The 13,140-nt window shown below is 38.6% G+C and overlaps 1 protein-coding gene and 1 pseudogene across 2 annotated transcripts; both read left to right on the top strand.

Moving 5' to 3' along the window:
* The first annotated feature begins 1,807 nt into the window (after window positions 1-1,807).
* Window positions 1,808-2,975, top strand: LOC137749498 (blue copper protein 1b-like). Its single transcript, XM_068489598.2, has 2 exons — window positions 1,808-2,033; window positions 2,259-2,975. Exons 1-2 carry the CDS (start codon window positions 1,865-1,867, stop codon window positions 2,807-2,809), a joined length of 720 nt encoding a protein of 239 aa, XP_068345699.2. The 5' UTR covers window positions 1,808-1,864; the 3' UTR covers window positions 2,810-2,975.
* A 6,518-nt stretch (window positions 2,976-9,493) lies between these two features.
* Window positions 9,494-12,145, top strand: LOC137749315 (beta-amylase-like; annotated as a pseudogene). Its single transcript, XR_015958284.1, has 7 exons — window positions 9,494-9,665; window positions 9,776-10,154; window positions 10,250-10,413; window positions 10,507-10,770; window positions 10,867-11,076; window positions 11,457-11,696; window positions 11,777-12,145. The product of XR_015958284.1 is annotated as a beta-amylase-like (transcript).
* The last annotated feature ends 995 nt before the right edge of the window (window positions 12,146-13,140 follow it).

The raw sequence follows: 13,140 nt of genomic DNA, 5'->3' as shown, positions 1-13,140 counted from the left end.
TTTATGGAGATTACAAAATAAGTTGTGAACTTGCTTAAATTGTCAAACCAGTAATACCAAAATCATTTTCGATAAAACTCCTTATAATCTCTTGCAATCAAATTTTTTCCCCCACAATATATGTGGGTACCTTTACATCCTTACAAAAACAATCACTAAATGGCAAGGTGAACAAGTCAACAATTTTCTTTGCTTGACATGCATGTTGCAGATCAATGGAAGGCACGGTTTGTTTACACCAAGCTATTAGCATTCATAACTGAATCTTTTGTACTGAGATTTTACATAGTATCTACAAATTCAGTTCTCCTGTCCCCATTGCCTGAAATCTTGTTCACCATACCAAAATTTGGTGAACCTTTTATTTTTGGTAAACCAAACCAGAATTTGGTTAAGCTATAACTTTCATGTTCTTCTATACGTGCAAATCTCAGTAGCTGCTCAAAGTTTGTATTAGAATACGTGGACATTTTTCATTTTCAAGAGTAGTACATCCATACATTCGATCTGTTTTCAAAAGTAATTTTTTAATATAGATGAAATATGACAACGGGACGTTATTATTTTACATAAATTATAACACGCAAATTTATTTTGTTAATATATCTTAAAATAAGACATATTGATTATGCAGTTCATTCTTATTATAACATGTAAAAAGTTGCTACAATCTCTTCGTAATTTTGCACGGGGTCTCATCGAGGCTGCATCCTCGTAATTCTTATGAATCTTTTTCTTGAAAGAGAGCATACGGATGCTTGGTTTGGTTAGTTGTGTTCAGACATTTGGAAATGAAACGTGTCACTATTTCAATGGACCTCGTCATGGAAAGCTTCATACTTTTTCTTATTTAACATTCTGCTGGGTTGGATTAGTAGATTAGGTGAATCGATGTATACCTACTAAACATGCATGAAGATGAAGTTAGCCACCCTGTCCATTAACCCTTCAACGTGGAAGCCATAAACCACTCCATTGCATAAGTTTGGCTTCGCTCTTTTGTTTTTCAGGTCTACTTTTTTGTTTTTGTTAACAAAATTTAACCATCAGATTCTGTTTCGGCGTAGTTGTAAGTTGTAACACCACCACGTAAGGGTGTTATTCAACTCAAATGATAACACGTGTGTTTGTTTTTTATTAATATAAGTAATTTGAACTCATAACATACGAGATTGGAGTAATTTACATAATAATTGAAAACTAAAAACATTGCACAAACCCAAAAACTCGAGTATGAGGTAAAGAGTAAGCAAGAATTTTTTCAAAATATAAGTTAAAGCCAAAGAAAAGTTGATATAATAAGGAGGAGAAATGAAGACTGCACTGCAATAAGAGAGATTGAAAGAAAAATGAGACAAGACATGGAACGGAAAATTGTGGATTCAGAACACACTGGAATTTTAAGGGTATAGCAAGAAAAAAAAAATGGCAAGATCGGCCAGGGATCATTCTGGTCCCATAGTGGCTCTGCCACTGTCTAAAAGTATGATAAATCAACATTTTCATCCACTTAATTATTATAACACATGAAATGATACACCACGATACACATTAAAATTTATCTACACCTTTAATTGTCCATAGATTTCAATTATGTATTCGTTAAAAAAGAAGAAAAGAAAAATTTGAACTATTTACTTCAATATGTTATCTACAACCTGTCCTTGCCTATCATCATGGTACTTGACCAACTAAAACAACTATACCCTAAATTAATATTATCTTCACTTTCAAATGTCTCTCCTTTTTCATTCAGCGTCTATATACATGAAGTGCCTAAATTTATACCTACGTGGTCGACTCTCTCTACTTCTTCATTCTATCCTTCAACTTCTTCGCCCCTTCATAACTAATTAAGCAAAATATGGCAGCTCCAAGAACAACATTGATGAGCTTGGTTGTTGTGACCATGCTCATAGAATTGGCCATGGCAGCCACTTACATGGTCGGAGGTCCAAACGGCGCGTGGGATTCGAGTACTGACCTTCAGACATGGGCATCATCGCAGTCATTCTTAGTCGGAGATAATCTTAGTAAGTTATTTTCATACTCGAAGATGCTGAATGCCAATATCTTATAATATAGGAGCTGATATTCGTACATTTCAATAGTCATTCTGCAGTCCTTAGTAAAAAAATACAGTTAAGAAAGAGAAGATTGTGTGATGACGATTTTGAAATACTAATAATATTTCCCAATTTTAACTCTCACATATACTTTCCTCTACTAATTAACACATACCTTTTGTATGAATCTAGATTTTCAGTACTCACCAAACCATGATGTGATTGAAGTGCCAAAGGCAGACTATGATTCTTGCCAAGCAAGTAACTCAATTCAGTCTTACACTGGGGGAAGCACTACAATTCCTCTCTCTTCTCCAGGCAAAAGGTACTTCATCTGTGGAACAATTGGACATTGTAGTCAAGGAATGAAGCTTGAAGTCAACACTCTTGCATCTTCTGCCACACCAGCAGCTTCTCCTATAAGCCTTTCCCCACTAGAATCTCCTTCAGCTCCATCATCTTCGCCGGAGACTCCTAGTTTGGCTTTAGAAACTTCTATTGCCTCACCAGCAAAATCGGTACCACAATATGCTCCCACATTGCCCCCTACTTTGCCATCTGGATTGCACATCAGTCCTGCATCAAACCCTACTGACATTCCTTCAATTGAAGCTCCTACTTCCATTTCTCGAACCGGGTCTTCAGGGCAACCTTCTGCATCGTCATTGAACTACAAAGGCGGTCTCCCGATCAGTCTCACTATGGGGTTCAATATTGTGATCATGTTGTTGCTAGCCCACTAGGGTTTTAAGCAAGGAAGATTTACGTTATTGTTCATGAAAAATGTATTCAATTGTGTTTTCAGTGTGACAAAATTTCCTCAGGATTTTATTCCAATTTTATGATTGCTTCCTTTTGCATTTGGAAAACAAATTCATTGTGCGGTCAATGTGTTTACTATATACAATGTTCAAGCTATAACTAAAAATCCAATTTTACTTGACTACAGTTGGACAAATTGGACAAATTTGCACTCGGTTCATGCCCGTCGCCCGACTTGCAACAACACGACCCCAAAAAAATTACTTTTTTTATAATTTTAAAATGTGAAATTACGAAAATGCCCTTCGAAGCAAATGCGTTGGCTATTGTTGACTGCCATGTCGTGTCATGTAAGATCTATTCCCTTAGCGTATCCTTATAGTACTCAACATTACGGACATGTAGGCGCAAACGGAATCGAATTTGGAGTTATAACGAAAGAGTTATAAACGATTGAAGTAGAGGGCAAAATTGTCATTTGACCATAAATCTGGAAGGCTCCAGATTTGTTGGAGCATCAATCTAGTGCCACGTGTGTGGCTAGGATGGAAGGATGAAAGGAGAGAGATGGACGGAGAAGAGAGGTTACTCAATCAGGAAAGAGGAAAGAAGAGGAAAGAAGGGATGATAGAATGAGAGGAACCGACCGGGTTCTCCTTGACCCGCGTGACCCGACCCGATTCCCTTCAATTTTTTCAGCGGTTTCTCTTTGGTTTTTCCGGCAAATTGCAACCATTCACCACCATAAATCAACTCAGAGACCTCCCATCTTTATTTCTCCATCAAACCCAAGTTGTTTTTGTGGATTTTTATACTTATGATTTACGGAGAAATTATGATTTATTTAAATTGCTTTTACGAGATAATTACGATTTATCGAATTTATGTTTTTCGAAAGGTTATAAATTATTGGATTTTCGTAGATGAAATTCTATGGATTTGTGGATACGATTTATTTACGGTTTATGAACATGAGTTATGATGGAGTTATGAGATGAGACTTTGAGCTTTTGAGCTCCGAATTTGAGATGATATTTTGAGATATGTTTTTGGTACTTATCTAGCGGGTTATCATACAAAACATCCACACAACACGGGCATGTAGATGTCTATAGCCATAGGATACAATTGAAGATATCTATGTATATATTTCTTCTCTGGCGTAACCCGAAGTTGTATAGCTTCACTTTCGGGTGATGGACAGGTACTGCCTTTAGGCGAATAAGGAGTGAGATATTTATGCCATATCCCTAGCTTCACTGGCGAAACTAGTGTCGGACAGTTTCATTAGTCATGGCTAGTGTCGGTGTGTGATGTTATATATTTCTTCTCTGTCGTAATCCAAAGTCGTACATCTTCACCCTTGGGTGATGGGGCCTACCATGTTTCTTCACTGGCGTAACCTAGTGTCGTACAACTTCACCTTCGGGTGATGGACATGTACTGCCTTCGGGCGACTATGATACCCCTAGAGAGTACAACATTGATGTGATTTACAGAGGTTTTACGGATTTGCCTTCGGGCTGTTATATTATCATTTCTGAGCACGGTTTTATACACACTGATTTTATGAACGTTTTCATGGCATGTAGAGTTTTTAGAAACTACTATGCAGTATTATATATATGCGTTTTCAAAACAGAGGGTTAGTATGTTCTTAAAGAAAATGGTTTTCCTATTATTAGTATTAATATAAACTTTGGTCCACTCACATTTTCTGTTTTTGCGCCCCTTTAGGAGTTAGAATCGAGGCACACGATCTGTCCACAAAGGTATATTCGAGTCTTCTCAGTGTATGACTTTTCCCTTCGTTCATACCTTTTAATTATAATTCTTTCATATTATTCTTATTTATTTGTATACTCTGAACATGTTCCTGCATTAGCATTTTCATTTTGATTACATATTTTATTCGTAGGCATTTTAAAAATGACTTCGTTACCTTCAAGTGTCGGCCAACACGTGCCCATCCTGATATTAGAAGAATATCGAGATCGGAACGTGTCACGACTAGTGCATTTTAGAACCTTGGATGGATGCAAGTATTTTCCTTTACACAAACTATGCATCAATGGTATTGACATATTGCTTGATGGTTGTTTACAAACTATCTATACTTTTTTGTAAATAACAAGTTGAATTATAAGGGCTATTTGGTGAAAATAGATGGTTCATCATGAGTTTGTTATTTAGCTCAACATTGTTTGTTTGTTCAATCATATAGATGACTAAATCATATTTTCTTTGGTTGATATTCTATAGATATGATCTTTAAAGGAGGATTAAGAATATAAGTGGCTCCGATTACAATATTTATAGCGTCAAAATACGTTGGTCACAAAAAATGAATAATGCGATGCATTATATAAAACGGATGCAAGTATTTTCCTTCACAAAAGTCTCCATTAATGGTATTGACATATTCGTTGATGGTTATTTACAAACTATTGATATATCAAAGCAATATGATAGGGAGACTAATTATTTAGATTAAATTTTGTAAAACAATAACATGATTATTAATAATTGAATAATTACGTTAATATTAATTAACGTGCTTATTTCTCATTAATATCACATTACATAATTTACAAATTTAATCTAAAAATTTGATTTCCCGACATATATAAAAAACAGAAACTGCAATGTGAAAAAGAAAAAGCAAATATTGTAGCAGTAGGGCAACGCAGTCAACCTGATTGACAAAGGGGCATACGGACACATCGAAATCCACACAAGAAAGAAAAAAAGTAGTCATCTGATTCATAGTACAAGAAAGAAACACTGTTACACTGACCGAGACTGTCTAAATTGACTAAAATTCTCGAATTGCACGACAAATGATGCTATCTTGTGATCGATATGACGTCGATGTTTGATTCTTATCCATCCACTAAACATCTTATATACAAATCCAATCCAACCTAACCCAACCCATTGATCATCAATCCAAGAATATGAATCAAAGAATAATAACGGCTGCTTTCCAAAATATATAACAAATTGGGCCAAATTTGAACTTGTACTATGAGATTGCAGCTAAACACGGGCAGGACTTGGAGTCACCTGGGCCTCACTTGGCGGACTGAAAGGCGGCGCCGCCGTTGTAGCCGGCGGAGGCGGCGGAAAAGATGGCGGATTGGAAGTTGGGTTAGGCGGAGGTGGACTCAGAATTGATGTCGGCGGAGGTGGGCTTAGAATTGATGTCGGCGGAGTTGGAGGAGGCGGGGTTGAGATTGATGTCGGCGGAGACGGGGTCAAATCAGGGTTAGGCGGAGGAGGCGGGTTGAAATTGGGGTTGGGTGGGCTGGGCTGGGTCAGAGTTGGATCGGAATTTGGTGGGCTGGGCTGGTTCGAACCGGAATTGGGGTTAGGGAATTGAATTGGTGGGGAGGAGAGAGGGCGGCAGGAATCCGAATCGGCGGAGCATTTGTGGGATTTTTGGAGGCCGTGGCGGAGAACCCCAAATCCCAAAACCAGCCCAAGTACCACCAGCACTGTCACCACAAAAATGAAGATCTTTGTTGCTTTCCCCACATAGCACATTTTGGTTTGCTGGGTTTCTGCTGGGTTTGAGTTCAGACAGATTGGCGGAGAGAATGGCGGTGGTGTTGGGATTTGCTGGGTGTTTTTCGTCGTCTTCTTTTCATGGCTTAGAAGGCGGAGGGAGAGAGTGAGGGTAGTGAGTGTGTGTGGGTATTTTTGGAGATTTAAGGATTGGGAATTTGGGAGACAGAAGTAATTGTGGGCACGTGAAGACCAATTAATTTAGGGTAAATGGGAAAGTGGAAAGCATATGGGTAAAGGCATGGTTTTATCGCCATTAGCGTCTCATACTAATAATATAAAGGTAGGTATTATTAACAGATGATGTCACTGTTATTTTATTAATAACCAATAGAGATGCAACTTACATTGTTCTCGGAAATTGGAGGGTCAGCTGATCCAATTTAACATTTTTTACAATTCGAGAATTTGAGTTATTGGAAAGCATTTCACATGAAGTTATACCAGTGTAGGATAATATTTTAGGCTTTATACTTTTGCGGCTTATATTTTACTTTAATAAAGCAACTTATATGGTGCGGTTCGGAACGATAATCTACTCGAGTACACCCTTATAGTTACGACTGGTATCATTTAAGTTTTACTTGAATGACATTGTTGTAGTACCTTTACTCTAATTGGGGTATTTTAGGTGAGGAGCAGAGCAATTAAGCTCTGTAATAGTAGGGTCATCAATAAAGTAAAGCCGTTGAAGAGGATATATTGGAAGGGGCCTGGATTGTCTGCCCTCTCCATTCCATACTCTTCCCATCCCTTTCTATTTCTGTGGTCACGGTTAAATCACATTAATATTTTATATTAATTTTTTTATATAAAAATAATAAAACAAAAAGCAATAGGAATATAAAATGTTGACGTGACTTAACCGTGATCACAAAAATAAGAGGAGATGGAAAGGGTATTGGATGGGAAGGGCAGACAATCCAAGTCCTATTGGAAGTTGAGCCACCAACCATGTCTGCCAGCCAGAGTGCCATGTCATTCCCCTTGGGATGAAGCTGGATGGAAAAGGATCTCGCCCGAACATTTTCTTGGAGATTTCGTGATCATGATTGTTTATAGTATATCGTGCAGTCAGTTTTCGTTAGGTACTATTTATATTTAATTTTAAAATAATTTTTTATCGCACGGTGTACGATGAACGATTATGATCACAGGATCTCCTAGATTCCCAAGAAAATGATCCTTGGGATCCTTTTCCAATCTGGATCACTTGATTTTAACAACTAACCCTCGGTTCCCTCCTATTTACAATCTTGTCCTATGGGCTCCAATGGTTTTGAAGCCTTATAGTTGTGAGCCTCTAGATTTGGTTTGGCTAACTTGGATCTTGGATTTATGATGGCTAAGTTCAATGTCCAAGCCATTGATTCACATCACAATTAACAAGTAACACATTTGATTTAGTGGTACTTGTCTTCATTTCATTGATAATGTATATGACTCGATTCACTTGAATGTATGGTTGAAGAATATTTATATTGAGTTTGATAACTAGCCGTGACCAAGAGCTACTCTAGGAATATTTTCTCTCGAAAACAAGATGAAGCTCACACAACACTTTGGTTAGTTTATCTTGGCCACCTATGTTACCCTTGACCTCATTGAAGCATTTTTTTTCAAGCATCTTTCCTTCGTAGCAGTCATTAGCAACGAAACAACAAAAACGATCGGACAATTTCTTGTGTAGCAATAGTGGGTCGTAGCTAGTTGCTTTGGCTCGAGACGCTTTGTCAAGCATGTTGCCGTATGCATTAACGGCAAGTGAAAGGCAATTCCATACATTGTCCTCTATGTGGATCTACCATCAGTCGTGACTAACCTATTGCGGTGACAGAACTTTGTTATGAATAAATATCCTATCATTTGTCCAAAAAAACGAAAAGGCATGCCACAATAAATATCCTATCATTCGTCCTAAAAACGAAAAGGCATACCACTTTTCAAAGGAATACAATCTTTTCTTGTTCGGATGCATTTTTTGTTTCTATCTTTGAACAGATGCTCTCAAGTCCACAAAAAATGGAGAAGAAAATGACTTGAAAAGAAGACAACAATAAGCATGGCCAGAAAATAATGTGGCCACTGTCTTCTCTTTTCCTCTCCAACCAAAACTCCCTAGAAAATCTTCCATACCATAACCTATATATCAATGCAGGCAACAAGAAACCAGAGTTTCATACTACATCACGATTCATGTCGCACGGCCTCTTTTCTGCTCCATAATATTATAGCGTGGTAGCATCGTCATTAGGTATAGTCCCCATGACAACAAGCACAGCTCTCAGTGGTTTGTGAGAGAAAGTAACTGCTTATCACAGTGGGTGCTTCTTCTGCCCGCATGTTCCACTTTCAAACGTGCTCGAGAGTGCAGAGGGAGCAAGTAGAGTATGGAGGCAAGGAACCAGCTCAGCCACAGCTTTACGCTCCTGCAGTGTAATCCAAAGTCCTCGAGCTGTTGCATCTGAAATTTCCATCACAGAACGAAAGGTAAATGACTTCCTCACAATCTTCTCATCTACAAATTCTTTCATAAAAATCTTAAGGGCTGAAACAAGAGAAGAACTTCCTCATTAAGGGGTTATTGTGGTGGTATCTCAAGTCAAAAACTCGTGTAAGAACGTCAAAACGCATAGTAGTGCGTGGTTGGTTTGAGATACTGCGGCATGGCATAGATATGTTTCTGTCATGAAACAGACACAAGAAGCATGTGTTTGAAATATTGACCAAACAAAAAAAAATCCATGAGTTTGAATCTTTAAAAAGCCTAGAACATGTGCAGAAGGGAGGGCAAGTTTATGTTTTCACTGTAAGATTAATGATGCTGTAGGTAAAGGTCCTCCGTCCCCATGGGTTCAATGACCTTAATGCTCCTTGTATAATGCATCTATGACCTAGTTTTGTAAAGTTGTTTGAGGGCTATATATGGTATCAGACTCTCAAAGGTGGTCCAAATAGCAGATAAGCATGCAAACAAAATAAGCATGTGGATTTTAGATGATAAATGACCCCCCATTGGGGCTGCCAATAATTTGTACAAAGATAAGGTGCAGCAGAAGAAGTGCTTATCTCTTTTTTTGGTCATCAAGATAGTGATATATGTTCTATAAAAGGCAGCAGGCTGGAGTAGTAAAACTGCATCAACTCCATCGTTTTAGAGAAATCAAACCCTAAAAGATCTTCTCTTACACAACAATTCAGGTGGCAACTTCTCTCAGTTATCAAGAAACGATGCTCAAAAATTATGTGCCAATCTTCGTGATGCTCCCTGTAAGTCATAATTCTTCTTTTCACTCGCATTATGTATGCATTATAGTTTGAAATATAATGATCATCACAAAAAGTTCTAATTTTTCTTTTCGGGTTTGTCTTCGTACCAGTTGGGAGTTGTTACGGTTGACAATGTTTCGGAAGACAGAGACAAACTTGTAAAGGATCTGAAGGAGCTACGAGCGGCAGGTGTCGATGGGGTTATGATAGATGTGTGGTGGGGGATCATAGAATCCAAAGGGCCTAAGCAGTATGATTGGAGTGCTTATAGGAGCGTGTTTCAAGCAGTTCAAAATTGTGGGCTGAAATTACAAACTATAATGTCATTCCACCGATGTGGTGGGAATGTAGGAGATGTTGTAACAATCCCCATTCCCAAATGGGTACTTGAGATCGGAGTATACCAATCTCAAAGGTAACAGGAACCCAGAATACCTCACTCTAGGTGTGGATAACCTGCGTCTCTTTGACGGACGAACTGCCGTGGAAGTAAGGTTCACAAGATTTCAACATGTAAAATGTTCATGCCATCAGCTAGCATTCATTTTATCAAGGTTACTTATACGTTAATCCTTCTGTTACAGATATAGAGTGATTACATGAAAAGCTTCAGTGAGAACTGTCGGATTTTCTAGAAACCGGACTTATTGTAGACATTGAAGTAGGGCTTGGCCCTGCAGGAGAGCTCAGGCATCCCTCTTATCCGGAAAGTCAAGGATGGGCTTTTCCAGGGATTGGAGAATTTCAGGTGGGACTGATTTATTAATTTGACAATCCTCCGGCTTACTGGAAACATTAAGCAGGTTTGAGTTTTAAGCACATTACCTATTCCATATTGCAGTGCTATGACAAGTATCTCCAAGCAGAGTTTAAAGAGGCTGCAACGGTTGCAGGTCATCCTGAATGGGCATTGCCAGATAACGCCGGAGAATACAATGACACTCCTGAATCCTCAGGGTTCTTCAGATCAAACGGGACATACGTTACTGAGAAAGGGAAGTTCTTCTTGACTTGGTACTCTAACAAATTACTGATCCATGGTGATCAGATCCTGGATGAAGCCAACAAAGTTTTTGAGAGCTGTAAATTAAAGCTAGCTGCCAAAGTAAATATTCTAATGTCGTAACAAACTCATACTAGCATTATTTACCATCTTAACCCCCGTGTTAATCGATGAGTCTGTGCTTGATTATCGAAACAGGTATCTGGAATTCACTGGTGGTATGAAGTTGATAATCACGCCGCGGAGCTTACTGCAGGATACTACAACTTGAAAGATAGAGATGGGTACAGACCTATAGCAAGGATGTTGCCAAGGCATCATGCAATTTTGAATTTCACATGTTTAGAGATGAGGAACTCAGAACAAAGTGCTGATGCCAAAAGTGCGCGTAAGGAACTTGTTCAGCAGGTAAATATCTTGTACATTTATGAATACCAGCTTTCCTACTTCAGTTTCGTTTGTCATTGAGAAAATACTGTTTTACTGTTTTCTTCTTGTACAATTACCTCCATAAAACATTGTCTCGGAAAACCCTACAAAAATCTATCTTTCTTCAGTTTGAAAATTATACAGAATCAGAAAAATGAAATTCGATTCCTGACATCCAGTAACACCCAGGTTCTGAATCAAATATGTTTCTTAACGAATTTATTTCAATGAGAAAATTATGGAAAGTAAAAGCGCATCACTAACGAATTTAAGAAGGAACAAACAAGTTAAACCAAGGATGCATTGAAAATGGACAACTGCATACTATGACAATCATGTTTTGCAAAATGCATGTGCAGGTTTTGAGTGGAGGTTGGAGAGAAAACATAGAAGTTGCTGGAGAAAATGCACTGTCTAGATACGACAGTGTGGCTTATGACCAAATCCTTCTAAATGCTAGGCCAAATGGCATCAATAAAGACGGCCAACCAAAATTAAGGATGTACGGGGTGACATACCTTCGTTTGTCTGATGAACTACTACAAAAGACGAATCTTGATACGTTCACGATATTTGTAAAAAAGATGCATGCTGATCAGGTAAGCAAATCTTTATGTATGTGCCTTAAGGACATGCTCTTTCCTGGTGAAATATGTCATCAGATCCCTCATTTATGCAGGATTACCGTCCAGACCCAGAGAAGTACAATCACCACCTTGGTCCTTTGAAGCGGTCGAAACCAGAGATTTCGATTGAAGATCTTCTGGAAGAAACTAAAGCAGTGGAGCCATTCCCATGGGATAAAGAAACAGATATGAGTGTCAGTGGTGGAGCTGGTGGACTTCTTGGCCTAGTTTCTAATTTGATAAGCAAAATCTTTTCTGTCTTTAAGTGATACAACAGCCAAGCTGGGAGGGAAGCAACCAATAAATTGGCATAGGATGGCAATATGTCAAATCAATTTGAGATGTCTGCTGTTTAAATAAAAGAATCTGTATTTTCCATGGAATGAATGTACAGATAATCTTATGACAGTATCATTCACCAATAATCCCCACAAGAGCAAACTCCATGTCTAAAGCGGTGAAACCTACGGAGATCTCACATTATAATCTCTCAATTCATAAGCATAGAGATCATTATTGTTACTGTGTGGCGATCGCTATGTACACGAAGATTCTTGGTTATCCTGGTTGTTGTTCCAGGTTGTGTTAATAAGGGCGAAAGCAATTGCGAGTCTCTGCTATGATCCCAAAGCATCTTCTCCTTTACTTCCTTTTAAACGTCATAGAATACTGAAGCGGTGTCAGGCTTGTATCCCAGCTTCCTTGAGCTGCAGATTCAAGTCTTTTAACTTTACATAAATATATCGCGTCAGTAGGTGTGACTTATCTCAAACCAAAAACCTATGAACCTTCTTATCTAACTCTACCAAGCAGTAGCCGGGTGTTTCTTCATTCCCTTCCTTCTCAAATTGGCTCTCACTCTTTCCACATTATCCCATCTCTTCTCAGAAGCATAAATGTTGGAAAGGCAAAAGTAGCTCCCCACTCCGTTTGGGTTCATTTCGAAACTTTTTGTGCTGCAATGTCCGCCAGCTTAACATAACATTCTTGTGTAGCCTGCAAGCAGAAAGAAGTGCGCCCATATATCACTGCTAGGTTCTACTTCCATGGTCTTAATGATCGCATATGCTTCATCTACACGCCCTACCAACCCCATATCCCCGAACTTCGAGTCCATTGCTAGAAGAGCATTAGCCCACATAAATATCCGACTTCAATCCACTAACCACAACCTCCCCATGAACCTTCCTCCCAATTTCCAAAACCAACAGATTGCCGCACGCCTTGAGAACAAAAGGGTACGTAGAATTGTCCGCTTTCTGTCCAAAACTAAGCATTTCACGGTGCAAAACCAGAGACTTGAACGAACAGCAATTGCAGGCATACCCCTGATCATGAAATTCCACAGGAACGAGTTTTTCAGTAGAATCCCATCAAAAATCACCTTCGCTTGGGGCATTTTACCGCAGAAAGCGGC

The sequence above is a fragment of the Pyrus communis genome, chromosome 17 (genome assembly GCF_041283825.1).
Source record: "Pyrus communis isolate YQ-2024b chromosome 17, ASM4128382v1, whole genome shotgun sequence".
Classification (NCBI taxonomy): domain Eukaryota; kingdom Viridiplantae; phylum Streptophyta; class Magnoliopsida; order Rosales; family Rosaceae; genus Pyrus; species Pyrus communis.
This window is presented reverse-complemented; position numbering and strand designations above follow the sequence as displayed.